This window comes from Embiotoca jacksoni, unplaced genomic scaffold (genome assembly GCF_022577435.1).
Source record: "Embiotoca jacksoni isolate LCO1_2020_lvr unplaced genomic scaffold, fEmbJac1.0.p SCAF_23, whole genome shotgun sequence".
NCBI classification, from domain to species: domain Eukaryota; kingdom Metazoa; phylum Chordata; class Actinopteri; family Embiotocidae; genus Embiotoca; species Embiotoca jacksoni.
The window spans coordinates 1,454,189-1,481,089 of NW_027185374.1; the positions used below are offsets into that span (position 1 = coordinate 1,454,189).

The window sequence follows — 26,901 nt, forward strand, 5'->3', positions numbered from 1 at the left end:
GATTTTAGTCCAACGAGGCAGCGTCGTGCGGAGCCGGTCAACGAATTGGGACGCGACCCAACGGTTTGAAAACCCTCCGCTCGTCCTCCTGGTTTTGTGGTGTTTTATTTTTTGGGGAGTCAAGTTATCGGCGCATGTCCGCGTCCATCTTCAGCCGGACTCCTTCTCAGATGTGAACTATGGGGGTTCGAGATCTGTGGTCTATCGTGGAGCCGGTTCGTGAGCCGGTGCCGCTGTGCAGTTTGAGCGGAAAGACGCTGGCGGTCGACCTGAGTTTGTGGGTGTGCGAGGCCCGGCACGTCCAGGCGATGGTGGGCCGAGTGACGAAGCCCCACCTGAGGTAACGCACACGTATTTATCTGTTTATTTATCCCTCGTTATCAGTGAAGCAAAAAAAACAACAAAAAAAAAACAAACATTTTTTTAATAGCCCTTTTTTTTCTTTCTTTGTGTGTCCAGGAATTTATTTTTCCGGGTTTCGTCCCTCACGCTGATGGGGGTGAAGCTGGTGTTTGTCGTGGAAGGAGAAGCTCCCAAACTGAAAGCAGAAACCATGAGCAAGAGATGTGGAGGATTCAAAAAGGCTCCTGCAAAAAAGATGACAACAAACACCAGCAGAGGGCGCTTTAATGCTGTCCTTCGAGAGGTGGGTTGGTTCGTGCTGGTCCTGAGGCTGTGTGATGTTGTTGTTGTTTTTTTCTGTCCATCCACGTGTCTCTCCTCCCTGCAGTGTTCAGAGATGCTGGACTACCTGGGGTTGCCATGGGTGACAGCTGCCGGGGAGGCTGAGGCCATGTGCGCTTACCTGGACTCGCAGGGCCTGGTGGACGGCTGCATGACCAACGACGGAGACGCTTTCTTGTACGGGGCCAGGACCGTCTACAGGAACTTCAACATGAACAGTAAAGTATGTTGATGGAAGTTCACCCTCACAATCTGGAGAGTTTAAACCCAAATCAGTGGACTTGATTGTAAACACCGAAATGTTTATTTAAAAAAAAAAAAAAAAAGGCTTCTTCAGTTCCTCATCTGGGGTTTTGCACTGAATTCATGACTGTAATTAAAAGGAAAATAGACCAGATTTAAGTTTTTAAACTTTTACTTTTGTGTTTGTGTCTCTTGTGCTTAAGGTTTTCCTTTTTCTTTGCGAACTTCTTTACGCTTCATTTTCAAATCATTAATGAACTCAAGAAATATGAAAGAGAGGCTTGAAAAAGTAGATTTAAAAAAATAAATACAGAATATGGATTTTTTTTTTTCAGTGGCTCTTCAGTTTTGATGTATTAGTCTGTTTGAACACAAAATACTTTGCCGATTATTATTTAGTGATGAAATTACTATTTAAGAAATCATCAGATGAAATTTATATCTCTCACTGATTGCAACAAATAGAAGTAGATAACTGCTTTTCTTCCTCCACTAATGCAGCTCTGTAGAGTTACACCTTATAGACCATTTAATAGAACAGTTTCCCAGATTAGTCTATGTTGTCAATAAAACTACAGCCCTGAAGCTGCCATTTAGGTAGGTATGGTAGGTATTTACTTTATTAATCCCCGAGGGGAAATTTTTTTCGCTACAGCAGCATACAGAAGCAATAAGATAATAATATAAATAATAGAATAAAATAATTTAATTTAAATCCCTGACCCGTTAATAACAGACTATTTCATCTGAATGTACCCAATTTAGCTGCATTTTTGCTTCTGTCTTAATCCTGCAGGACCCTCAGGTGGACTGTTACCAGGCCTCCCGAGTGAAAACACAGTTACACTTGTCCAGAGAGAATCTCGTTGGTCTGGCTATTCTCCTTGGCTGTGATTATCTTCCAAAGGTAAGGACGACCTGAAATTCACAACATCAAAGTCACTGATATAAACGACTTATGTTCACACTGCATTTTCACGTTTCCATAAGGGGATACCAGGTGTTGGCAGAGAGCAGGCCCTGAGGCTTATACAGACACTGAAAGGACAAACACTTCTGCAGAGGTAGAAAACACAAACACTGCCGGTTGTTTTCTTACCGTTTGTCGACAGTTTAAAAAGAAAAAAAAAATGTCGTCGGCCGCATTGGGGTTGTGTTTGCCACTTAAAACCTTTCTCGAATCGCAACAGGTTCATCCAGTGGAAGGAGGAGAACATAGGTGTGTCTGACAGAGTTGTAAAGAAGGTTCCTCACTGCAACGTATGCCGTCATCCTGGTGAGTGGTGGTCTGGTTTGAACTCTCGACCCCTGTACCTGATCCTGCTAAGAGGTGAAAAGCAAATAGGGGGGCGACAAGCCTCACAAATGGCCGATTTAAAAGCCATTTAACCTATCATGTTAAAACATACACATATGTGAGAGATTTTTGTTGTTTTGTTTGAACAAGGCTCTGACACCTAAGTAGTGTGCATTAGAATTTAAAACAGTTTCACTTTCATTTATAACTGACTTTTCAGTGATATTTTCATTCATGGTCTTTGGTTTTCAGGCTCAGCGAAGGCCCATGAACGTGGCGGCTGTGTGCTCTGCGACAGTCAACGATTCTGTCAACCTCAGGACTTTGATTACCAATGTCCCTGTGACTGGCACCGCTACGAGCAAACCAGCCAGGCCTCATCTTTTGAGGCAAACATCAGGAGGTATGCAACTCTCTTTTGAATTAATAGAAGCTACGTTTTATGAAATGAATGCAGAAAATGAAAAAGACAAAAAGCAAAAGTGAAATGGGATGAGAAGTGCAAGCAAAGCGAGAATGTAAAGTCAACATTGGAAAGGCAGAGAAACAGTCACATTGTGGCATCGTTATCATTTATCAACCCGAGTCTGTTTGAGGAAGTGATGCTTCAAAAGTACTGAAGTTAGTTGATTAATTGATTGTAAGAAAATCACTGACAACATTTTGCAAATAGATTGGTAATCTTAAAGGCAAATGATAAAAAAATAATTGGTTCCAGCAAATCAAATGTTCTTCTACGACAGACAACTTCATTTCTTTGGGTTCAAGATGTCAACATGGGCTCTAGAAACTCGTGATGGACATTTTCCACTATTTAAGTGATGAATTGAGAGATCAAAGTGTTCTTTCTTTTTTATTTTTCAGAAAAACTCTCATAACTCAGCAGTTCCCTTTTACAGAGGTACAGTTATTATGATCTGCTTTTTCAGAAAAACTGGTGTAATATTCAAAGTTGTGTTTAATACTTAAACTGCATCTTGCAGATCATCACAGAGTTTCTGGTTTCCAAGGATAAACCTGTGTCACATTTCAAGAGGAGACCGCCGAATATGCTGTTGATGCAGGTAATGGGTTTATACATCATTTGTTCAGTTAGGTGTGGTTTTCTGTTCAGTGTGAATATTTCCGTTTTGTTCCTCTAGAAATATGCCCATGACAAGATGGAGTGGCCGAAGCACTACACCAGCGAAAAGGTTTTAGTCTTGATGACGTACACTGCGTTGATGAACAGAAAAAATGGAAGAGACATGTCCTCCCAAATGAAGCCCCTCCGGTACTCCTATAGTTTTCAAAGAGCATAAAAAGTATAACTTGTATTATATTGTTGTTTTAGTAAATGCATAACAAACATTTGTTTTGTTTTTTTCCTATGAAAGAATATTGAAACCGAGGGTGAGGAACGCCGTCGCTTGCTTCGAAGTTGTCTGGAGCACTCCAGGTCAGTTTAACTCTTGTGAATAAAGCATATAAATCACATCCATCGGATCGTTAAGTCTCCTGTTTTCATATTGTCTTCTTAGTCTTACATTATAAGATCAAGACAAACGGCAATATTTAAGAATCAACGTGGGTGATAAAGACTTAAAAACAATAACAGAATATTTCAGGGTATTACTGCACTAACATTATTATTGTGTTTGTGTGTGTAGCTCATGTTAACTGTATGACATTATCATTTCAGCAAGTCTGAATATTTCCTTTATGATAATATAAATGATTGTTCTTATACTTATGATACCGTCACTATCGTGAACGATGTGATATGGCGCACCCCAATTCAAGAATCCAATCCTGAGCTGAGTGACATAACCGCTGCGTTAGATGGAGGTTGGGGTGTAGGGTGCCCGTCACCGGGTTGTCTGTTAGTGACGGGCTGTGAGGGGTTCAGAGGTGACGGATCAGTCACAACAGCCACTAGGTGCTAAACTGGCTTCCTCCCTGAACTGGGAAATCTTTCATATCAAAGTCCACTTCACTAACAAGCCCTGCTGACGTGCCGAGTCTCGATCAACTAACTCAGAAATATTTGTATACAACTAAATTATTACGTCATGGATACAAGTTTATTAAATACCACAAATTACTGAATCTTTCATTCATTGGATGGTTAAAGGTCTTCAAATGTGAGACTTTGCTGACTTCTCCTGTTAAACATTATAGTTAATTCAATATTTGCAGGGTTTTGGATTGTTGCTCTTGATTAAAAAAAAAAACAACACGCACATCTGATGACGTCATCTTGGGCTGTAGAAAGTTTTGATGGATGTTTCTGATGGAAAAATGAAATTAGAGGAATGAATGGACTCTTTTTCTCTGTATAAATTCAATGGGAGATTGATTGAGACGGAGCTGGACCTGACCGTGACGTTTTTCTCCACAGAACATTACGTGTTTCCTGAGGATCGGCCTGCAGAGACTCAACATGAGGTGAGGACAGTGGAGGAAGAGGCTCTGTTCTGTGTGTCCTACCCGGAGGTGGTCGAGAGCTACCTGAGGGGCAAAGCTCTGGCCGAAGAGAACAAGACCAAAAGTAAGACAGTCATTTATTACATCCACTTTTAAATGTGTATCAGTTCATATACAGTACATCGAGTATTTCGTAAACGTAACTATATGTGACGATAAATGCAGCTAAATCTTCCACAACAAAAGCTCCTCCACTGGTTACACGGGCTCTAAGACTCCCAACACTGTGCTGCCGAAGCTGTCTTGATCAAAGGCACCTGGAGCTTTGACTTGTTTTTCCAAGGCTGCCTATTACAGCAGCTCTGACACCTGAAAATGTAGAGTTTGGCAGCTTGACTAGTTCACGCCAAAGGCTTTGATGCAGCGCAGAGGTGTCTGCCTCGCAAGCCTTGCTGTCACTTCATGCAGTTTGAGCGTTGCTCCCATTGGTTATCAATGCTGTCGAGATTCACTTAATAATATTTAGGAAAACTAGTCACCAGCCATGTTTACATGGAGTCTAATATTAATACAAGTTTAAAAGCCCAAACAGAATAAAAATGATCCGGGTAACAACCTCAGCCAGAATGAACAGGCCCAAACTGATGTAGAGGGGTAGTTTAAACCATTTTAAACAGATTAAAAGAAAAATTGCACCATGGAAAAGATGAAAGTGATTTCTTTCTGGTTCCGGTCCTACTCTACATGCCTTCTGTCTTGATGTAAATGTGTGGGGACGTACTTTCTTCCTCCACTTCCAAAAAATGTCAGCTTCCAGGCTGAACTAAAACCACAGCTGAGAGTTTGTTTTTGATACAAACTCTAAAAGAACTGAACATTATGGGCGACTTATTTCACTCTTCATGGATATGATCAAACGTGTGATGTATGTGATGTAATCAATTTGGGACTTCACACAGCTGTTTCAATTTGAAGCGTCGGCGCATGTAAACTCCAGACTGTTTAAATCACTTCTAATCTTCACAATATGTTCAATTGGAATGATTTCAGTCAGGTTGAAAAAGAGGTGTGCAGGGAACCGGAGCAACTGAAATTGAAAAAGCTTTCCAGTTTTCTCTTCTGACAGTTGGTCTCAATTTTATTTACAGAAAAGAAACCAAGAAGTAGAAAGGAGAAGCCATCTGAGTCCTCTGATGGTGCGTCTCAACTCTTGGCTCAGATGACCCTTCAGAGTTCCTCCTCAGCTGATGGGCCCACTCAACCTCAAACGCTGCCGCCTCCCATTTCAAAGTCTGATAAACCAGAAGTGCTGATTTTGGACACTCCAGTGAGCCACAAGCAGCATCGAAAGGAAAAAGAAGGCGGCGGCGGTCTGCACGATCACCCCGGTACTCCTCCGTCTCCTGCTGAATCAGTGGCTGCTGCTTCGCCTTCTGTCTCCGCTGTTATTGACGCTCTACACCTGAGTGATATTGACTGGGAAGCTTTGTCCTTCACATCCTCCCCAACTCCGCGAGCAGCTGCACACCACACCACAGAGCCCAAGATACAAACGACCGCAGGCGGTGACGTCAAAGAAAGCGGAGGTAAAAACACGGAGCAGAAAACCTCAGGCAAACAAGCAGACTCCAGATCTGCTCCAGAGCTGTGTTACACAGAGTGTCCTCTAAGAGACAGGTTGCTCATGAGGAACACGTCCAAAACTATCAATCAGAAGGAGCGATGCAATGATGTGAAGTCAAAACAGCTAAACTATGAGTTCTCCTCTCTTGACCACGACTCTAACTCAAAACCCAGTGGACAGATTTCCAGTAAAAGTAGCGTTGACAGTAATTTGTCAAGGAAGCACTCTGCTGTTTACAAAAATGAACCACTCACGGATAACAGCCAGTGTGCAACAAACAAGTCAAAAATGGAAATTCAGAGTTCAAAAGAGCAGCTAATGCCTGCAGCTGAAGCTCACAGTAACGAGCAGGAAAAATCGAATTGCTCCAAAAAGCCTCCTCAGAAATATAAATTTGTCAGGAAGGCTATTTCATCCGGGGCTGTTCCACCACAGAGGTGCCACTCTGACCCCGTTCAAAGCGTCAACAAGGACATGAGCGTGCCGCAGACCACCAAGAAGAGTGTGTGTATGAGCGTGTGCTCATCCAGTGAGGACAGTGACGTAGACAGCCGGCAGTCTGGACCTCAAAGACGGACAAAAAATAAGCCCATAAACAAGATTCAGGGCAGCTTTATTTCAGACTTCCCCCTGAAACCGTCTTTTGTCTCGAGAACAACCAAAACAAACGCAAATGCTCCTCAGCAGTTATTAGGACCAAAATCTCAGAGCCTCAGCGCAGATGTTGGAGAGGGCACATCTGTATCAACTAAAAACAAATGTCAGGATGTGCCACCAGCTAAGGTGGAGGATGATGTGTTGCTTCAGAATCCAGCGTCACCCGTCACTGTGTCGGATAGTGACGATTCAGTGATCTGCAGCGAGAGTCCCCTGCCGCTGGCAGAGAGACTGAGACTGAAGTTTGGGAAGTGATCAGCACATTTACAGCATGAAGGGCGAGAACGTGTTTTCTTCAAGGTCCAGTCGTAGGATTTAGGGGAATTCATTGGCAGAAATGGGATATAATATTTATATAATTATGCTTTCATTTGTGTAAAATCACCTGAAATCACCTGAAACGAAGAATATACGTAGATTTTCCTGCATGCTTAGAGGAAAAAGGCAGGGGAGGAGTAAATAGTTGGTTGTAACCTCTAATCTCAATGGTAGATGCCATGAAATCCTACACGCTGCTCCTTTAATTGTGAATGTTAATTCTGGACTTTGGAAAAACGGTGTAAGTCTTAATTCCAGTTCTGCTGAGCTTTTTACAGCAAAGTGACAACAATTTATTCCTAATCATTAAAGTCATTTTTTTAAAACAAACATCAAAGTTTTAACAGTTTAAACTTCTCAAGATTTCTGCTTTTATTGGTCTGAACATTATCATCGGTAAGTCTTGCAACAATAACTATTGAGATACAATTTGAAAGCTCCACATAACGCTGCATTTTTCACATTTTTCTGTCCAATATTTGTGTTTCCTTCTCATCCTTTTTTGTGTGAAGAGGATGAGGAATATTAGTGAGATGCCCTTTGAGAGCTCCAGCAAGAGGTTGCGGATTAGCACAGTTTAAATTATTAAACGGACACTGATGGCACCACATGTGCTTGTTTTGTCCCACTGCTCTCTGACAAGCTACATGTCACTTAAGAGCTCGGAGCAGAAGGCGCTGCAGCTGACGGGGAAAGAGGATGCTGAGCCGTTGGTTTTACAACCCACCAGTGTTGGTCTCCTTGATCATGGGTGAGGCGTCACACCTTTTCAGACATGAAAGGTCTGGCAGGATCTTGGTGACAGCTGCATCCTCTGACCAAATAACAACTCAGTTCTGCAGCACTGCCTCTTTATTCTTATTTTTCTTGGAATAACAGCTGATATACATAAAACAACAGTTTGTCACGATAATGCAGCTTGCTTTCAAGTGCAACTTGAAAGTCTTAAGTCATTTTCTTGAAAATTGACCCCTGATGGAAAACTCGCATGTCAAACTTAGTGGGGAAAAAAACAGCATAACTAAGGTGACGTGTGTATGCAATTAAAGGAACATTTTAAGATTCAGTACAAGAACAGTAAATATTGTCATCATCTCCAGATAGGACTAATATCCTGATGATCTTGACCTTTCAATGCTCTGATAAACTCTATTTCCTTAAGACAACAAGGCTCTGCAAGGCTGTATATTTAATACGTGGAAATTGGTTCTGGTGAGCGGTCTCTGTTCTGGCTGTTTAACTTCCAGTCTGAAGACACACGTTGACCTGACTTCCCAGAGAGGTGTGAAGATCTCAGGTAAAACAGCATCCTCCAGCTCCTTCATTAGACAGATCACATCAAACTGACAATTGTCGTCATGCAGACTTTAAAGAGTAATTCCCTACAAAAGGAAGTTGAATTATTTTTCTTTCCATCACATTATCCGTCTATTTAGCCTTATTCACACCCCAGTGATAACGAACGACGTCCTTCTGGAGGGTCGCATTTTGGCACTTGAGGTCTTCTTTGAACTTTTTTTTTTTTTTTTTTTTTTTTTTCCTTCGGCTGAGCTGTTAACTCATAAACCTCCGGAGATCTGCTTCTATATAAAAACGCTTTGGCAAAATCAGTGTCCCACAATCTGCCCGTCATTCACCGTGAATGTCATCCTTGTTGTACGATCGTCTAGATTGTTAACATGAATCTGGAGGTTGTAACGGCTAAAATACTGTCCGAGTGGAAGAGCCACGGGAGGACTTTTGGAGGAGATCAAGAGTCACCTCAATCCACCTCACCAGAGTCCCCGATGGACTCCATGTGCTCTTCCCCGGAGATGTGCTACTCCAGTGAGCATCAGGAGATGAAGGATTTCTCGTTTGGCTTCGCGCGGCGTAAAGCGGCAGCGCAAAGGCAAAGCAAGTCGAAGATGTCCACCAAAAGGCGCACGAAGGCCAGCGAGAGGGAGAAGATGCGGATGAGGAGTCTCGCAGAGGCTCTGCACCAGCTCCGCGACTACCTGCCGCCGGACTACAGCAAGAGAGGCCAGCCCCTGACCAAGATTCAAACGCTCAAATATACCATCGAATACATCAACAAGCTTTCAGGCATCCTGGGCTGCGCGTAATGTACACAAAATGGACAGCTTTTACGCATCAGGTTTACTCTCAGGGACATTTTGTGAACTGAGTTGTACATCTCTGATGATTAACACAACTAATTCATAACCTAATCAGTTGGTTTCATTTAATAATTGTCCTTCTCTTTTTGCCATAATCATGATGTAAATATTGTCTAGCGCGCACTTGGCAATTATTTGTGTATATGATGCTGCCTCTCTTGGAAATATGACTTCAGTATTTGGACATATAGTTGGGATCTTAATGGTAATAAACTACAACTTTACTTCCCAATATTTCTATCTTTATGTTAAAAGAGATTTTGGAGAAACCTCATCATACTTGTTGATGCCGTCTTAAATCCCTTGTTCCTTGTATATTTTAGGATTTAAGAATCTGTGTGTGATATTTTAAGGTTTTATTGTGCCTGAAAGCTATTAAATAGTTAGATGTATGTCGTTAAATGACCAGCTTGTCTGAATGGTCTAACCAGTTCTTCAGACATTTTCCTCAGCTGTATAGTTTCGCAGGCTTGTTTAAAAAAAAAAAAGTTCATACTGTTCAACAAATCCACTGTATTCACCGTGTATCAGAGCCAGGTTACCTCTACAAACATGTTTTTAACATGGACAATAAATTTGTGTTTATGTGTTGAACTTGTGGCCCAGTTCATTAATGAAGCGTCTTCTGGCTGATTACAATTTGCATCGCGTCAGCCGATTCCTCCAATCAGAATGCCAGAATACCGAAGGCATCTTGAATGAAGGATCAAGCAGCCAATTGGGAACCAGCATTCATCCCAGTGGGCGTGACTAATGTAACCTGTTTCCCATAAAGAAATCCCAACCTGGGATGTGACGGACTAAGCCGCCATTTCAAAGCGCAAAGGGGCTACAGGAGCTGTAGGGAATTTTTTTATATTTTTTATTTTTCTAATATATTTTTATTTTTATTAGCAAGTAGGACGAGTATTTTTCTTTTTGAATCTACCTCGCTTGCACGTCAATTGCAGTAAGTCGTCCCTCCTTTGCATTTCACCGGAGCAGCAAAGCCTTTAAAAGCCTCCGGAACGCCCCTTTCTTGCATGTCTAACGTTTAGTCAAACCAGACACTTGTTATTATCCTTATTTATTTCGTATTTTCTATTACGAAAGTGGCAATTTAAGCAATAAATGCTTTCGTGAATGTTGTTTATAATGAAGCAACTGTTTGGACATAAGATACTGTCATATCAGGTCTGTCTTGCGATGGTAAATTCTAGGAATTGCACAGTATTAAATAGTATTATTAGAGACTTCAAGAGTATTTGTTACACAGGCCACCTCTATAGCTCCAGCCGCTTCTCAGGATCAGGATCAAATGTTTCCATGACGCACGTGCCTTTGACTTTGCAGGCTTATTCACTTTAAAATCCCACTGTGATAATGTATGTATATGGAGCTGTATAGTATTTAAAGAATCATTGCACCCCAAGCAGTTGCATTGCCCCACGAAACCCTGTGTTTTGACTACCTACAATAAACTAATGACCAACTGGAGGTGTCTGCTGTGTCCAGATCACCTTCATGGTCTATGATTGATTGCAGGGCTGTTGTACTAAGCTGCATTATTTTTTTAACTGTCCCCAAACATTTAGTGGAAAGTATGTAATATACAACATACGAGTCAAAGAAAGCTGTGTAAATTAAAACTGTCTGAAGGTGATGAAACTCACAAAGGGCCCAAATCTTAAAAGATATTATTTTAATTTCTTTTTTTTTTTTTTTAGCTGAAACAACCACAATGAAAAAAAGAGTTTCTGAAATGGTTCTTCTAAACAGGAAGACTGGTCACGACGTGGACCCTTTTATGCGTATGTGGTCTTCTGGGGCAGCTGCTCCTTCACAGCAAGTCTTAAATGTCACGTCAAAAATGTAAACTCTCCAAATGTTTCATGCTTACGTCCCAACCCCCATATCTTTCCTCAATATCACAGTCTTTTCTCCCCGTCCACACTCCACTCTTTGGCACAGGTGCTGCATTATAATGTAGTCATCTGGGCTCTGGGACTATTTATAATTTTCCCTCTACAAGCTTTCACTTGCAGTTGTCCCTGTGTAACTCGCAAACCTTTCACCTGCTTCCACATGAGCATGCACACACCCAACTACTGAACAATGCTGCAAATACTACACTGGGGTTTCAAGTTTTTAACATCTGGTGAGTGCCATTTTAACAGATTTGGGTCAGATTGTAGATGCACATACCTAAATGTGTCACTCGTGAGTTAGTATTCTTACCAAAAATTATAGCATACAAGATTAAATAGTTATAGTACAATACTCCCTAATCCCTGAACATCACATAATCTGTGATTAAGGAAAAATAAACGTTTAAGTCAATCTAAAGATAACAAAAGATGCTAACGTGTAAAATAAGTCAAATAAAGTCACCAAGACTCAAATCATTCACTCATAAACATATTTTTCTTTATATCCGATAAAGTCTTTGAGAATTAAACTGCCACGTGTCCACATCATGCTTGATTACTTTATAGCTGCAGGGAATTTGGGAATTTATTTCTGCTAAATGTACCTACTTAAAAAAAGTAAAACGTCCTTTCTACAGAGCTTCAATGACATATTTTATATGTGGACGCAAAACGTACGTTTCATAAGCAAGGCACATACTTTAGTAAATGTTTACTTTTTGTATTGGTAGGTGTCACTATTACCAAATGCTGATGGTAAATAGATCTCCATTGTGACAGTAACTGTTGACTGGAATCATTTCAGATGGATGCAGACACAGAAGAGAAGGTCACAAAAACTTCAAAACCTTCCAAGGATGAATCTGTCGCTGAAATTAAATCCAGGTCCGTCTTCTTATTTCTTACAGCCTCGTAGTGTATTTATGGACACGTAGTTGTTCTTCCGTGTGACATGTTTCTCTTGTTTCCTTTTTGCATTGAACTGATATGACTTTATATAAAGCAATCGTGGCAAGGTCAGATTGCTAAACACAAGGATGCTGTTCACAGGCAGAGAGCAGTAACTACCAGAACAGTGAAATTGAGGGAAAAGGTCAAACTATGTAACAGGAAAATATATTGTAAAACCTGTATGTGAAGCCCCTGAAGCTGATTATTATTCATTGTCACAGAAATTGCATAGAATCTAATCAAGAAGAATTTGTCTGGAAAAGCTAATGGGCACAAGGAACATGGAGAATCTATAAACACGAGTTATTCTTTCTTCTTTAGCTTTGTTGTCCATTTAAACTAATGAGATAGTTTAATTAAAACACATTTTAATGTTTGATTTAAAGGTGCATAACCTAAATAAGTCACACATGAATTCCATGAGAATCAGTGGCTGCAGAGACGGTAGTTACTGATACTCTGCATAACTAGACAAGTCAGATTTTAGTACGTCTTTACCTGCTGTTTCAGGGTTTTTTTTAATAATGATTTTAAGATAGTTATTCTCACCTATTATGTGGTATAACACATTTTTTTATGGCAAGATTAGACCACAAATATTCACACTATGGTTGTGATTTAAGTGTTTTGGATTTGTTTGTGTTTACCTTACTGCTTTTAGGGTCACAAATGTTGCCTATTGTCGCTTCCCCTGACTGTACCTGGGCGAGCGGCATTTGTTTCTTGTTGTTTTAATTCCTCAGGGGTCGTGGGTTCAAAGGCAGGGTTCGAGGTGGACGCATGAGTCGAGGTGGCATGCGTGGTGGGCGGGGAATGATGAAAGGCTTTGGTCCACCAGGACATGGGAGGGGTCGAGCAAAGGATGGAGGCATGAATGGACTGGGGCCCATGAGGTACTTAGTGACTGATGTTTGAAATAAGCATCGAGTTATATGCTAAAATGTAGCTTTGAATAATTTGTCCTGAACATAAATAACTATCACTGATGTCTACTGTTTGGATGCCATTAAATGTGTAACTCCTATCAGTTTGGATAAATTACTCTTCATCCCCGTCTCTTGCAGAGGAATGGGGAGGATGCGACCTTACCCAGACATGAGAGGTCATCGAGGTAGGGGTGGACCAATGTGCATGGGCCCTCCTCCTCGTCCTCCTCCTCCTCTTCCACCTCCTCCCATGCACCTGAGAGGTCCCTATCCACCCATGCCCAGGTAACGTCCTGACACAAGCTACAGATGCAACACGTGCACACTCGCCGAGACATCAGATAAATGGACCGAATACAGGGAGGTGTGTCTCAGATTTTAGTGATGATTCTCCAAAGTTTAAAAGCTATTTTGTCCTCACGGTTGTTTATTTTGTCCGAGTCCATTTAGGCAAACTAACTGCTCATGTTGTGGCCTCCTTTAGATGCTCACATGATCACTGTGATATTTGCGCCTGTCTACAGGCATAGACCTCCTCCACCCCCCCCTCCTGGCCACCCTGGTTTCAGAGGGCATCCTCCACACCCCCGAGGCCGTGGCATGCCACCGCCCGGACCTCTGCGTCACTTCCATCCCCGTGGCCCCAGAGGGTAAGAAATATTAATACTAATAAAATAAGGTTTAAAAGTCACAATTCTCTGCACTTTGCTTGCAAATTTATAAGATTTCCAAATAAATTGAAATACCACTGGTAAGATTTTGCGAGCTTGCTAGCGTGCCAACTGTTTTCCTCAACATCTGTGATTCAATAACTGAGTAAAAGCTCGGAGGGTTGTGACACAAGAGCATAGTCCTTTCTTTCCCTTTCTCTTGAGCCTCCTCTCAGTCTAATAATCTTTACTTTAACTTGCTCTTTAATATGCAGTTCTCTCTCGGTTGTTTATCAAATAGCAGAACTAGGGCAGCATTTTGCTTTATTAGTTTGTCTTACTACAGCAAGTGCTAAGTCAAAAACTTTTAAGGGAGTTAGTGCCTAAAATTAAACCTACTGCTCAACTTCTTGAAGCCAGACTCTTAAATAGTGCATGGACTATGACATTGAAAAATACATGACACTGTATTTTGCCTTTCAAAGGTACACAGTTGATTGACAGAGGGGATCACACCCCCCCTACTAGAGTAGTTTCGATGGCTGCTTTTATCAGAGTGTGCCCCCTATTGGCCAAAGCCAAGAATCCAATGTGTGACTTTATCCTTTTACACAGCTACCACAATGGACCCGTCTCTCCTCCGCCTCACCCCCCACCTGGCAGAGGCCAGAGGTGGCCAGGCCCCCCTGGTGGCCGACGCTTTTAACACAGCCTGCCCTAAAAACTATAACAAGCACTTGTTAATGTAGAAGGGGTCCAAAGTGGTGCATTGAACGAGACGCCCCTGAATAATGTGTTATACAAAGTCTCTTTTGAGCATCTCTGAAATACTCTGTGGCCAAATGTATGGTTATTGTCTCCTGGCAAAGAAATAATGTGAAAAGAACTAATGACAACTGAGGACACATAAAATGACTCACAAATGAACAATAAAGGCATTCTCACATCCTGTTACCTATAAATACTTTTGGTACAGTAGAAACTATTTGACATTGGTGAGAAGAAGCTGTTAAAACAAGGTGGAAGTTGCTGTTCTCTAAAGGAGAGAAATTTATGTTAAAGTTCATTAAATGTTCTGTGGTTCTTGTTACAGTCACCCTGTGGGCCTTAAGAGATTTTCCTGATCCCTAATAAAGATTTTAAAAAATGGATGACACTGTATGGTTGTAGGTAGGGGAAGAGGGAAACAATTATGAGTGAACAGCAGCCCTCAAGCACCACTGTTGATTAGTTTAGTACACCTTGGACCTCCCTAACCTTTCCTTTTGTTAAATGGAAGTAGTTATGTATTAGAACCTCACCAAACAGTGCAGCAAATATTGTTTAACACAGTTTTCAAGTGGTAAGACAATATAATACTTGTCAAGTATTAATGACTCTTTAATTTTATATCTTTAATGTACAGGTATTTTAAGTTATGAGTATTGCTGTTTGAAACATTCATGTTTGTTTTCAGCAATCTATTGTGTAATGAAAAAAAGGCACTATAAATGAATAGTATACTGAAAGATATATATATATATAATACATATATTTAGTAGCTTTTATTATTTGAAAGCAAATTCCATTCGTATTTGCTGCAGTTAAGCATAAGAAATTACTCTTTACTGTGTTTCGTTTTTTGAAGTGTTACTTCTTTATTCACTGTAATTAACATATCTTTTGTGAATCTGTGAATGTGTTTTGAGAACCGTCAAGACATATGAGATAGTCGTGAAAGAAAGAAAAATAAAACGAAAAATAAACTCAAACTTCTTCCTTTTTTTTTGTTTATTCTCAAACAAGTCTGAGAGTTGTCATTACGATTTACGACATACCTGTAATATATGAAGCAGAAAGAATTGCATTGTCAGTGTGAGCTTAAATATTAAATATTATAAAGTGAACATTTCATCCATGTAAAGATCAACGTAATTAATACTTATATAGATTTTTTTTTTTTTTTATTTTTTTTTTTGCTGTCTGGAGGACCAAGAGCCCCTAAAGGACGTAGTGTTGATTGGATCTCACTGAATCTATTTCTGAAGGCTTGCTGAGGGCTGAATTAACTGCACACCAGAAAAAGACTTGGAAAAGTCATCTATGAGTTGTACTTATTGTAGCTGAGAACTGAAATGTATTAGCATGTAGCTTACCATGTAAATTCAACATGAGGACTCAGAACCGCTCCACTTGGAAGGCATTGAAATGTCCCTGCTAAAAAACAGTGGTAGCATGTCTAAAAGGAGGACATCATCTGCAAAGGATAAACACTCTTGATTTGACCAAGGACTTCTAATGATATATTGTCAGCCATTTTAATTGCTCTTCAAAGGGGACCAGGATGTCCAGAAAAGCACACTACTATGAATTTTGACCAGTGTGTACTTTTGCCATAATTCTTATTATTTCTTTATATGTCCTATACTTCTGTATATTTTTAAACTTAATAATTTGCTGCCATGAATGTAGTTGTGCATGAAGTTGCAGTACTTTGTAGCAAAGATAAGATATGGCTATGAAATTATTGATTTTTTTTTTTAAATTTGTGTTATGATTGCACCATCTTATGGGAAATGAAACAGGCTAAACTGGATAATTTAGCTCATCAGTTTTTGCAGTATATTTAAATGCATGTCGCTGTTTTTACATTTAGGGCTGCAGAATTTGTAAAGATAAAACAAAATCCCTACTCAAATGCAAAAGTGCAATCATATGAAGAAGCCGCCTTTATTATAAATGTTTTGTGTTGTATGCACTGCTGGTACAAACACAGATTTGGCATTGTTTCTACGTGAAAAAGCACTTTATTCTCTGAAGCACACTGACGCTGCAGACCTGAGAGGTGGTCAGTAAATAGCCTCAGACAGGTGTCACATTCTCCCGTCCTCTGTCTTTTTCCATCTCTTCAGCCCTTTCACTACATTTTGCTGCCTCTTCAGCCACTGCAGTCCCTTCTTGTTTCTCACCTTTGGTTGATTGTAACAGACTGACTGTTGTTGTGTCCTGAAGGGGGGCACACAGTACAGTTAACTCCTGGGCCCCAGCAACCAAGGCCCTCCCTCACATCTCTCCCCTCCTTCACCAGAGGCGTGACACCTGAGGTTCGGCACTTCACTTAAAAAGGTGAGCCTCCTCCTGTGTCTTTAACCCCTACCCCTACCGCTGCCCCCCAAAACCAGAAGATTCTCTCTTTCAGGACAGAAGGTGGAGCAACCAGAGTCGGAGCAGGATTGGTGAGACACAGAGGATTTATGAGTTAATCAGTACATTTAAACTGTGAAATCTTAACAGCATGTACAGCGCATGCTAATACAATGAGCATGTGGGAAAAGATAAGTCTCTAAATGGCTTGAAAATTACATATTTGACGTGATTCTTAGGTCTTTTTCACTGAAGACATGTTCATATTTCTCATTTAGCGACGTCATTTTCAGGGCCCTGCTGTAGTGCATGCTGGTTCACTGGCTCACTTTCACTCTTGAATAAAATGGAGCCATTATCACCGTGGTTAGCACCATGGCACCATGGATATGACAAGTTAAAATGTCTGCTGTAAAGGCCCACTGGCAGGGCTGATCAGATTGACATCCAACAGAAACTTCACAAAGTCAACATAAAATCTGTTGCAATAACCGGCATGTATGGGATTTAGGTGTTCAGCCATATTTATGCAAGCAAGGTTCACAAAAAGAAGGTCCAAGAGACTTCTGTGCATCTTCCTAATCTAATTATAACAAATAACCACAGTCAAGTAGGTGCAATATCATGTATGGCCATTACGTAGGAAAAAGTTACATTTTGTATGAGGTTTGACCCAAGAAACATTTATAAAAGAGAAAAACTGCAGTCGAAAATGTACATTAAACATGTTATTTATATTGTATAGGTACAACTGTTGACTCTCACTCTGCAGTAAAAAGTGTCATGTTTGTGTGACAACTCAATTCAATAAATTAAGAATACTTAAGTCTTTAAAAGGAACAATGGAGAGAAGTACATCATAAATGCAGGCACTTTTATCTGGAAATAATCTTAAACTTACAGTAAGCACGAGTCATGAGTTGATCAGATTCAGAACACTGTTGAATTTATTTTTTTAATGTTTTGTATGTATTTGTGGTTTTTTTTTTCCTTTTCTCATAATCTAATAAAAGCAAAAAATAAATGTTGCGTGTGCAGGTTTTGTGTCCTACACTAGATGCCCTATATGTTCAGATATAGTAACAATCCAGTCCAGCATCACTTTGTTGTGGTGTAGATGGAGTCATGTGTGATACTGCATGTTGATGCGAGTCTGTTTATACATGTATACAGATATATTGTGTTTATATGGAGAGGCTGCTGCTACGTCATACGTGTTGTCTCAAATACCAACGACTAATTTCTCATAAGGGAGACGATAACAGCTGATCAAATCTAATAGAAACACAATCCTAGACAAAAAAATTAAAAAAGGTTTCATTAAATTCAGAATGTGTCGTTTATTGAAAGACAAATAATTCTGTTGATGAGGATCTTTTTTTTTTTAAATGATCATTCTTATTGAATTATATACATGAGCAAGTCCATAGTACACATATATTTGTTAAATTATTTTTTTTTTCATACTTCCCCCCCCTTTAGCTACACATACAGAGAAAAACACATTTAATAAACATCTGGTAGTCACAGCTGGATTCACTGGCTGGGTTTATCATCGGTGGGATGGTCCTTCCACATGGGCTCAAGGATGTGATCTGGAACCTTCTCCATGGCCGTCTGACAATGTTAACACAACCAGCAGAAGGAAACAAGTGGTTTAATTTCGTCCATTTCAGGGCCACAGGCCGTGTGAAAGCTGAAAGCCGTCTCTCTTGTCCAGAAATAGGTTGTTGCTGGTGTACTTCTGACTCCGTCTTACCTTCGTCACCTCCATGGCTACACCTTCAGGGAGGTTCCTCTGGATATATTCAAGGTAAACCTGGGCTGTGCACCCTGTTATACGAGACAGCTACAAAAAAAAAACGAGACATCTTAAACTAATGATCTGATCATGAATACTGTTAGATAAATATTGTAATCTTTAAAAGGAAATGGTAAGGGCACTAAACATGAGTTTATAAATCACAAGGTTGTATTGAATGAGGCAAAATAAAAATATTATGGATCGATGGCTGCCAGTTACAAGTAGTCTGATGTCTCCAGTTCAATAATGTCTGGTTGCTTTGAGGGAGACTAAAGGACTTTTAATGCTTTTGTTCCTTTAGTTACTGGTGAGGTTTTAACATGAAAGTTTCCTCACCTCAATGCACCGGTAGTGTGTTCTCATCTCATACTGGACCCTGTGTTTCTTGAAGATGTGTGCCGACTTCAGGAGCGTAAACCTCTCTATGTCTTTAGCAGGTTCAACGCTGCAACGATAAAAAAAAAAAAAAAAAAAAAAAATCATGAAAATTCTTCCGTTAAGAAGAACACAACTGTAAACGGTTAGCGCCGGTAATGTGTGGCTGCTACCGTTAAGACTCACACTTTGCCGACGGTGATGCCCAGTTCGTTCGCTGCCATGGTGGCAAAGAACTCGTAGCTGTCCAACACGGCTCGGTCATGACCTTTGACCAAAACCAACACCTTCTGGAGCAGCGTGTCCGGCTCCTCCGTGACGGTGACCTGGAAGAAAAATACAACAACAAATAGTTATCGAGAGACTTGAAACCACGACGAATTTCACGCACCGGCTTTCTGATGTAAAACTACTGCAATTTATTCACTGGAGAGAAAAGGGGAAGAAAAAAAACAACAACAACAGGATGCAACGTTTATGTTGAGTCATACGTTTTTAATACAAATCAGTCTGAATTAAACTAAATTAAAAGTAATACTTACTGCTGAGGGTGTTGATGATAACAGTGTTGATGTGTGGAAGGAAGTGCTGGGTGTCAATCGGAGGTGGAACCTGCAGACACAGTAAATAAATAAATAAATGAATAAATAAATTCTGGTGTAATCAATATGTTTAGAAAAATGTGATATTACACTGCACAGCAGTGCCTTTGTGTATTTAATTAAAAAATGTTTTTGTATTTTCCACATGCTTTAGCCTCAAAAAACATTTTAATAATAAGAAAAATAAAGTGAATTTTTTTCACTTAAAAAGTGAATCATTTATATTTATAAAAATATTTAAATATAAAATAAATATTTATACAAAAATAAAATATTTATATAAAATAAAATATTTATATTTATAAAACTATTTAAATATAAAATATTTATATAAAAATAAAATATTTATAAAAATATTTAAATATAAAATAAATATTTATACAAAAATAAAATATTTATATAAAATAAAATATTTATAAAACTATTTAAATATAAAATATTTATATAAAAATAAAATATTTATAAAAATATTTAAATATAAAATAAATATTTATATAAATATAAAATATTTATATAAAAATATTATTTTTCACTTAAAAAGTGAATCATTAAAAGAAAAGTGCTTTAAAAACAGATTTAAACATGTAAACATGTAAATCGAGGAAGTAAGAACAGATAATTCATACAAGGGACTCGGGTACATCGTATTTATTGCTGTTCCTAATAAAATAAATAGATTTAAAACGAGGAAAGGAGGAAAAGCTGCGACTCACCGGGTTGAACGACATTTGCTTGAACAGACGCTCAATCCTCTCGGTGCCTGGAAACAAAGACGGGAATCAGCCCGGGTACCTTCATTTTCTCAAACCTGAAGAACTGTCATGTTAGTAAACTGTTCAAACATGATAAATATAAACGTTAGTGCCCGTACCAGCAGAGAGACTCCACTCAATACCCTCGCCAACGAGGACAACTCTCGCCTGAGAGCCATGAGGACCACCATGTTTGTGGAGGAGGCGGACCGAGGCGGACTCGTCTCTGTACTGCCCCCTGGTGTCCTGGAGGATTTATAGCTGCTGGGTCGAGAACTGAATCCTCCCTGTCGTGCTCATACCAGGTATGATGAAGCACGCCGAGGAGGACACCTCCTATAAACAGCGTAGAATATTTAATAGATATCAATAGGATATCTATTAAATACTATATAATAATATATATGTATATCCGGAAGAATTAACTACTTCAGCAACAGCACTGATCTCAGCTTTCATCGTTGTTCAATTGAGATTAAATTTAAATTACAAGACTTTTTTTTTTTGTGTACTCAAAATTATTGTATTCTGCATATGCACGAGATAGTGAGGGGTGGGATTGAATCCGTCAACGTTTGAAGATATTCAGATAAATATTGATTTGCATCACAGTCCTAAAAAAAAAATAAAAAAAATTGTCCTTACTCATTGCAAACAGCACAAAGTTGTTTTCAACCAGCGGTAATTTAAATGACCGAACAGTGGAACAACAAGTAAATATATTTGTATATTATATATATATATATATTATGTTGTATATAATATATATAGATATATAATGTACTGTATATACTGTGCATTTTGTATTTTTTTACTGCTATTTACTGCTATTTTATTGCTTTTCTATTATTCTATTCTATTCTATTATTTTATTCTATTATTTCTATTATTATCTTATTGCTTCTGTATGCTGCTGTAGCGAAAACAATTTCCCCTCGGGCATTAATAAAGTAAATACCCACCTATCTACCTAAACAGCAGCTTGTGCAACAAGTTCACGCATTATCCAAAAAACTTCAGTCATAATACAGAAAAATAATTCACAACAATACGACAATAAAATGTTTGTTTAACTTTTCGATGCTTTATTTTTATTTTTTTTAGGATAACACCTCTGTACTGTGAATACACTTGTAAGTAAGTATTGTTTTTTTTATTCTACCGTCACAATTATTGATATGACTAATTGAATTGGGGCGAATCACGTGGGCGTCACGTGACGCGGCTGCTGGGCCCCGCCAGTGTTCCAGCAGCGGGCTGCAGGCGGAGGAAGCGGTGGCGGTGCAGAGCCGAGGTGAGCGCGCTCCGCCCGGGTCCCTCACGGTTCTCCGGCTCTCGTTTGGCGTCAGGTTTCGTATTATTTCCGCCTCTCCGTTCAGCTGCGAGGCCGGACCGCGGGACGTCCGGAACAGCTGCGCGCTGATGTTTAAACGAGAGTAGCTCGTCGGCTAACGTAGCCTAGCCCCGGTAGCCCCGGTAGCGGCGGACGGACGGAGCTCCGGTCCGTTAGCCGCGGAGCTACCGCCGGTTCGGATAACGGGAGGCAGGCCGGCGGCAGCGAGGGCACGTCCCCGAGCGACCCCGACCGACATTACGGCGCAAAAGGAGACGAACTGAGACGTGAACGACGGGCGCGTTTTTCGTTTTCGGACCCGCGGATCTGTTTCTGTGTTCCGTCCGACATCCAGCGTCCAGCGAGCCGCGGCTCGCCGATCGATGTCCGGGCTTCTTCGGCGTCACCGCACGGTTGTCGGTGAGGTCGTTATCACGGTGGTTCCGTTACCGTCACCTCACATCGGACCGGCAGAGGAAACGCTTTTCATTTTGATGGTGTGAAATTAACTCTTATTAGAACTACTGGTTGTTGTTGTTGTTGTTGTTTTTCACCTTCTGTCATAACAACAACCGGTTTGGTTTAAATCTCATTTATATGCTCGAACAGCTGTTTTCCGGGTTTCTGTCCGGGACCGTCCGGTTCCGTCTGTCTGTCGTTGTGTTGATTTATTGATTTTAATAACTGTCACCGTTTTGATTCTTCCAGTTTTCTGTCTTTCAGTCAGTTTGAACGTCTTTCCGGCGACAGGCCGCTTCATCGTGGCTCTTTTTTTAATTAATTAAAACGGAAGCTGAGATGATGCATGTTTCTTCTTAAATAATTGAGGACTTATTTAAATATCCTTCCGCCGAGCAGGATAGTTCCTCGACCCACCAGGGAGAAACGGTGAGGGGTTATTTCAGGAGAGCGGATTCATATTTAAATTAACGGCTGCGGGTGAAGAAGGCTGTTGGTGCTTTTTCTACCACTTTTATCGCATTTAAATTTAAATGTTCTTGTCATTTGTGTGTAATTTGAACAGTTTGTGTGTCATCATGACGCCCCCCTCTCCCCTCTCTCCCCCCCTCTTCTCCTGTATTGCCCAGCAGTCCTCTATGGGATCCCAGGCTGGTTGGCAGGCTGACGTGATGACGTTACCGGGAGACGCGGCTCTCCTGCGGGCTGACAGCTGATGGAGAGGAGTCCCCGCTCCTCCTCTCATGCACACACCGCCGGGATCAAATGAGGAGGACACGGAGCACCGAGATGAGACACTGATTTGGAGAAGAAGAAGAAAAAACGTTACCTACACATCAACTGGAAGCTCTGGGACGTGTTGGATGGAGTACATCTTTGTGTTTACAAGATAAAGCTTTTTGTGGATGTTTGTTTTTTTTTGTTGCTCAGCTGACATGAGCCTGGAATCTGCCACAGAGGTTTACTGAATATTTTTTACGGCGCTTTTATTTCTTGCCTTGTCATTGAAACCGCATCCGCAACGCAGCTCGCTGATCAAACACATCAAAATGACTTGAGTGCCTTTTGTTGTGTACGCAGCCCATCTGGCTACATGACATCATTTATCCAGCAATGCTAAAGTCCACGGTTTTCTGACCTCGTTTGTGCTTCTGGGGGAAGTTTTCATCGATCACCTTTAATCGCCGTCGCAGATCACCAGAGATAGTCGAGGTAAAGCGCAAGTACTATGCACCGTTGTCACCGTCTCTCATCAGACACCGAACCAGTAACCTCAGCAGAGGAGAGGCGCTCGTAACAGTACTCAAGCGCTTCTGAAGGACCTCCCTCTGGGTACTTTTTTTTTTTTTTTTTTTTTTTTTTTTTAATTCACAGAAGCGTAGAGAGCTGCAGGGATGTTCGCCGCCGTGGAGCACGGCCCGGTCCTCTGTAGTGACTCTAACATCCTGTGTCTATCCTGGAAGGGCAGAGTGCCCAAGAGCGAGAAGGAGAAGCCGGTTTGCAGAAAGCGCTACTATGAGGAGGGCTGGCTCGCGACTGGGAACGGTCGAGGAGTTGTGGGGGTCACGTTCACGTCCAGTCACTGCAGACGGGACCGGCCCACCCCGCAGAGAGTCAACTTTAACCTCAGAGGACACAACAGCGAGGTAAGAGAGGGTTTAATGGGGGAAAATACAAACGACGCTGATTGTAAACATTCATCAACCAGTTCTCGTCCAATTGTGTGAAATTCTTTGACGCAATATTCATCCCGTTTTTACAATGTTAACAATTTTCTTGCAAATTAAAAGAATTTCGAGGCATAATTTATTGATATTTTTTCTTTGTTGTGCCATAACTGTAAGATACTCTATTTTTCCTTCTGATGTGCAGAATTATTTGATCGTTTTATGATATTTAATGTGTTAAAAGGCGTACAACAATAATTTTTAACAGCTTGAATTGTAGTCGTGGTCTTCTTACAAGGAGACCAGGTGTAGGTGTCAACTCCACCTTGCTTCTTAGTGAAATCCTCCTCTGCCCTTTTAAAGCAATACAATATCAGTTTCTCTTGATTTATCTTGACAGTGATAGGTTTATTGATCTCATTGATCGCCTTTGAACAGGCTGCTCTGCCACATTTAATTAAGGTAGGTGTTTGCCACAAGTATCTTGCTTTGGTTTGTCAAGCTCAGAAATGTTTTGTTTTATGTCGTGTTTGTCAAACCTTGTGCCATGGCAGGCGGACAGATTCAAGGTTCTCTATCGCCGGTCATTTTATTTAACCAGAACATGTGGAGTTATCAGCTCTGGTATTTAAGTGTTTGGTTGGGGTTAATGCCTGTACACCCCTCAGTGACTTGTTGTTTGACACCCATTGAAGTGGATCTAGTTGCTGCTGCTACTCCAAACATTGCAGTGCTTCACTCTCTGGCGTTGCTCTTATCTCTCATCGTGGTAATACCCTCCAAACATTCCCACATTACGAGCACTGTGAGGCCATTTAGATTGATCAGGAAGATTAACTGACTAATGTCTGTGTTTTGTGTGTGTGTGTGTGTGTGTGTGAATATTCTGGTCAGTATATAACACTGCTGCTGGCACAAGTGAACATCGCACACAGGTTGAGTGTTTTTTTTCCTTTCTGTTGTTGCCGGTGTAGCTGTTGGTCAGATGGAGCAAGGTGCTGTGTCAGCATCCCATAAGGCAGCTGAAGGGAGAGAGGATGAATCCCCACACCGAGTGACTTGGGCCACACTTGAATGTGGGCCAAGTCACTGAAATTTCCCTTTTGCTGTTTGGGTGTGTTCAGTGTGGAGAAGGTTGAATCTACATAACTATAACTTAGCCGCATTTTTTTTTGTATTTTGAGGGAACAGGAGGGGAAAAAAAACAACAACTTTGCACAGCTCTTCTTTAGTGCGTCATGCTTTATTCACCAGATGCTTTCAACTGTCTCGGTTTTTATCATCCTCGCTGTCTTCATAATCGATGTTTGTTGAACAAAGCGTGGCGTCCTGGAGGAGAAATACTTTTATTGTGATGGACTTGCTCACACTGGTTTGCACCCTGCTGCTTGTGCTTTCTCAGAGTTTAGCATTATACTGTTAAGTTTTGTCCGTAATTTACCACATGCAGCTTTGTGTCTCAGATTTAACTGTTAATATAAACATGTTTAATTTTAGCGTCTATTAAAATGGTTTTCACATTAAACTCAGAAATAACTTGCAGGGAAAAAAAAGGCACATTTCCTCTCTGACTTCATCCCAGCACCAGTAATGAAAGTAGTAAATGTCTTCTCCATTTTCACTCTTGGTTTGATATAAAGCAATAAATAAATGCTTTGGGAAATGTGAAAACCATCACTCGTCCACTCCATGCATAATTTGGAGTTTCTGACAGTGGTGGAAATCACACTGCCTAATGAATTCTGTCAAGTCGTGACAGATCTGTTCACTCAGTCACGTCATTTTTCATCTCTGTTCTGATGTGGAAAGGACAGAGTGCAGTACGTATTACAACACAAACGAAGTGACCCCCATGAGATTGGCATATGATCTCCAGTCCTGTCTAGGTATTAAAATAAGTTTTAGAACGGGCAAAAACTCTTCTTTCACCAAAATGTAATTTGTATTTTTTTTTTTCTAAAGAGCGTTGTCAATGCATTTGGATAACTGTTCTTTGTCTTCAAAAGCTGCTCACTCGGCATTAAATGCAGTCGTGTCCCCTGACAGTCCTGTCCTTTAAACGTCAGCGTCGTCATTGAACAGTTGTTGGTGCCGCTGACGAGTGTCCTTCCATGCGAATTAGCTAAAGTCACATTGTGAATGAGCACACACAGAAATGTACAATATGAACTACTCCTGTAGTCCGATCCTGCCAAGATCAATACTCACGCCAGCATCTTTACGTTTGGCCATTATTCCTGTTGATGTATAGACCTGAGTGTCCCGTGATTGTTCTAATGTAAGCAAGTGTCTGAATGGATGCGTCTTTTGGATTCAGCCCAATTTGGGCTATGTAGTAAAGCAAAAGCTGGATCTTAAGCTGTCCAACATCTCTTAATGACAGGGCAGACGGATAGAGGACTCTATCCCGCTAGTGTGGGATACTGCCAATTCTTGGATTGGGCTTTGATTTACACCCGAGTTCACCAATGATACGGAGGTTGGCACTGCAAGCTACTTAGGATAAAAGCATCCACTACAAGCACCCCTATGTTGTGGTGAAGCTGTTGTCTGGCTGCAGCATCTACTCTGAAGTCTCTGGTGATCTTCTTCAGATAATGAAAAGAGGTTCCAAGTCCTGTAATTCACCCTGATGAACGTTTGTCCTCCTCTCTGTCTTATTCCTCCCCAACTAGGGGAAGAGATAATTATATAGGTAGCAGCTTCAGAAGAAGCAAGATCTATGCGTGTTGCCGTGATCCTTTTGTTCTGTCTCCCACAACCACCTTTTCACAGTGGATGCAAGGAGCACACCACTTTGTATTCTATTCAGCCGTGTTTTTCATGGAACTGGTGCTGAGCAGAAATGCTCAGACCTATATCGGACTGTTGTGACGGTACACTGTTGTTGTTGTTGTGGGTGTGATGGTACGTGCATCTGTCCTCCACCATTTAATTCGTCAGGAGAGTGCTGCCAGGTTCGCC

At 40.7% G+C, this 26,901-nt stretch overlaps 5 protein-coding genes across 10 annotated transcripts in view; 4 read left to right on the forward strand and 1 right to left on the reverse strand.

Moving 5' to 3' along the window:
• Positions 1 to 118: 118 nt before the first annotated feature.
• Positions 119 to 7,166, forward strand: LOC138203370 (flap endonuclease GEN homolog 1). The gene is made up of 13 exons (XM_069158161.1): positions 119 to 340; positions 460 to 646; positions 731 to 907; positions 1,724 to 1,834; positions 1,918 to 1,991; positions 2,118 to 2,203; positions 2,477 to 2,627; positions 3,089 to 3,125; positions 3,208 to 3,288; positions 3,367 to 3,497; positions 3,601 to 3,662; positions 4,605 to 4,754; positions 5,779 to 7,166. Exons 1-13 carry the CDS (start codon positions 180 to 182, stop codon positions 7,164 to 7,166), a joined length of 2,796 nt encoding a protein of 931 aa, XP_069014262.1. The 5' UTR covers positions 119 to 179.
• Positions 7,167 to 8,903: 1,737 nt separating this feature from the next.
• Positions 8,904 to 9,968, forward strand: msgn1 (mesogenin 1). Its single transcript, XM_069158164.1, has one exon. It carries the CDS (start codon positions 8,909 to 8,911, stop codon positions 9,332 to 9,334), a length of 426 nt encoding a protein of 141 aa, XP_069014265.1. The 5' UTR covers positions 8,904 to 8,908; the 3' UTR covers positions 9,335 to 9,968.
• A 219-nt stretch (positions 9,969 to 10,187) lies between these two features.
• Positions 10,188 to 18,191, forward strand: LOC138203375 (histidine-rich glycoprotein). 3 transcript variants are annotated; one of them, XM_069158168.1, is made up of 7 exons: positions 10,188 to 10,337; positions 11,095 to 11,525; positions 12,101 to 12,180; positions 12,990 to 13,139; positions 13,311 to 13,457; positions 13,697 to 13,822; positions 14,438 to 16,793. In XM_069158168.1, the coding sequence occupies exons 3-7, from the start codon at positions 12,101 to 12,103 to the stop codon at positions 14,526 to 14,528; spliced, it is 594 nt and encodes a 197-aa protein (XP_069014269.1). In that variant the 5' UTR covers positions 10,188 to 10,337; positions 11,095 to 11,525; the 3' UTR covers positions 14,529 to 16,793. The 3 variants fall into 3 exon arrangements, with proteins under 3 accessions (XP_069014269.1, XP_069014270.1, XP_069014268.1); XM_069158169.1 differs by lacking the exons at positions 11,095 to 11,525; positions 14,438 to 16,793 and adding an exon at positions 16,814 to 18,191; XM_069158167.1 differs by lacking the exon at positions 11,095 to 11,525 and having other exon boundaries at positions 14,438 to 16,792.
• Positions 18,192 to 18,260: 69 nt separating this feature from the next.
• On the reverse strand, positions 18,261 to 20,692 carry mrps10 (mitochondrial ribosomal protein S10). The gene is made up of 7 exons (XM_069158166.1): positions 20,598 to 20,692; positions 20,440 to 20,486; positions 19,667 to 19,736; positions 19,311 to 19,450; positions 19,086 to 19,194; positions 18,705 to 18,794; positions 18,261 to 18,562 (listed from the first exon to the last, which is right to left on the reverse strand). The coding sequence occupies exons 1-7, from the start codon at positions 20,667 to 20,669 to the stop codon at positions 18,482 to 18,484; spliced, it is 609 nt and encodes a 202-aa protein (XP_069014267.1). The 5' UTR covers positions 20,670 to 20,692; the 3' UTR covers positions 18,261 to 18,481.
• Positions 20,693 to 21,595: 903 nt separating this feature from the next.
• Positions 21,596 to 26,901, forward strand: part of tulp4a (TUB like protein 4a) — a 29,937-nt gene continuing 24,631 nt past the window's right edge. For 2 of the 4 annotated variants that reach the window (XM_069158170.1, XM_069158173.1), the window contains exons 1-2: positions 21,596 to 22,308; positions 22,903 to 23,916. In XM_069158170.1, the coding sequence (XP_069014271.1) occupies positions 23,665 to 23,916 (252 nt within the window). In that variant the 5' untranslated portion in view covers positions 21,596 to 22,308; positions 22,903 to 23,664. Of the gene's footprint in view, positions 22,309 to 22,899; positions 23,917 to 26,901 lie in introns of all 4 variants that reach the window. The other 2 variants (XM_069158172.1, XM_069158171.1) reach the window with 2 other exon arrangements.

What these genes read in the sequence shown, in the direction of transcription:
- LOC138203370 (XM_069158161.1), top strand. Translation starts at nt 180, where the DNA reads ATGGGGGTTCGAGATCTGTGGTCTATCGTGGAGCCGGTTCGTGAGCCG. An exon ending in GGACAAACACTTCTGCAGAG is followed by an intron (nt 1,992 to 2,117) that starts GTAGAAAACACA and finishes GAATCGCAACAG; the next exon opens with GTTCATCCAGTGGAAGGAGG. An exon ending in CAACGTATGCCGTCATCCTG is followed by an intron (nt 2,204 to 2,476) that starts GTGAGTGGTGGT and finishes TTTGGTTTTCAG; the next exon opens with GCTCAGCGAAGGCCCATGAA.
- msgn1 (XM_069158164.1), top strand. Translation starts at nt 8,909, where the DNA reads ATGAATCTGGAGGTTGTAACGGCTAAAATACTGTCCGAGTGGAAGAGC.
- LOC138203375 (XM_069158169.1), top strand. Translation starts at nt 12,101, where the DNA reads ATGGATGCAGACACAGAAGAGAAGGTCACAAAAACTTCAAAACCTTCC. An exon ending in AATGGACTGGGGCCCATGAG is followed by an intron (nt 13,140 to 13,310) that starts GTACTTAGTGAC and finishes CGTCTCTTGCAG; the next exon opens with AGGAATGGGGAGGATGCGAC. An exon ending in CCCTATCCACCCATGCCCAG is followed by an intron (nt 13,458 to 13,696) that starts GTAACGTCCTGA and finishes GCCTGTCTACAG; the next exon opens with GCATAGACCTCCTCCACCCC.
- mrps10 (XM_069158166.1), bottom strand. Translation starts at nt 20,669, where the DNA reads ATGGTGGTCCTCATGGCTCTCAGGCGAGAGTTGTCCTCGTTGGCGAGG. An exon ending in CACACTACCGGTGCATTGAG is followed by an intron (nt 18,795 to 19,085) that starts GTGAGGAAACTT and finishes TTTTTTTTGTAG; the next exon opens with CTGTCTCGTATAACAGGGTG. An exon ending in TAGCCATGGAGGTGACGAAG is followed by an intron (nt 18,563 to 18,704) that starts GTAAGACGGAGT and finishes TAACATTGTCAG; the next exon opens with ACGGCCATGGAGAAGGTTCC.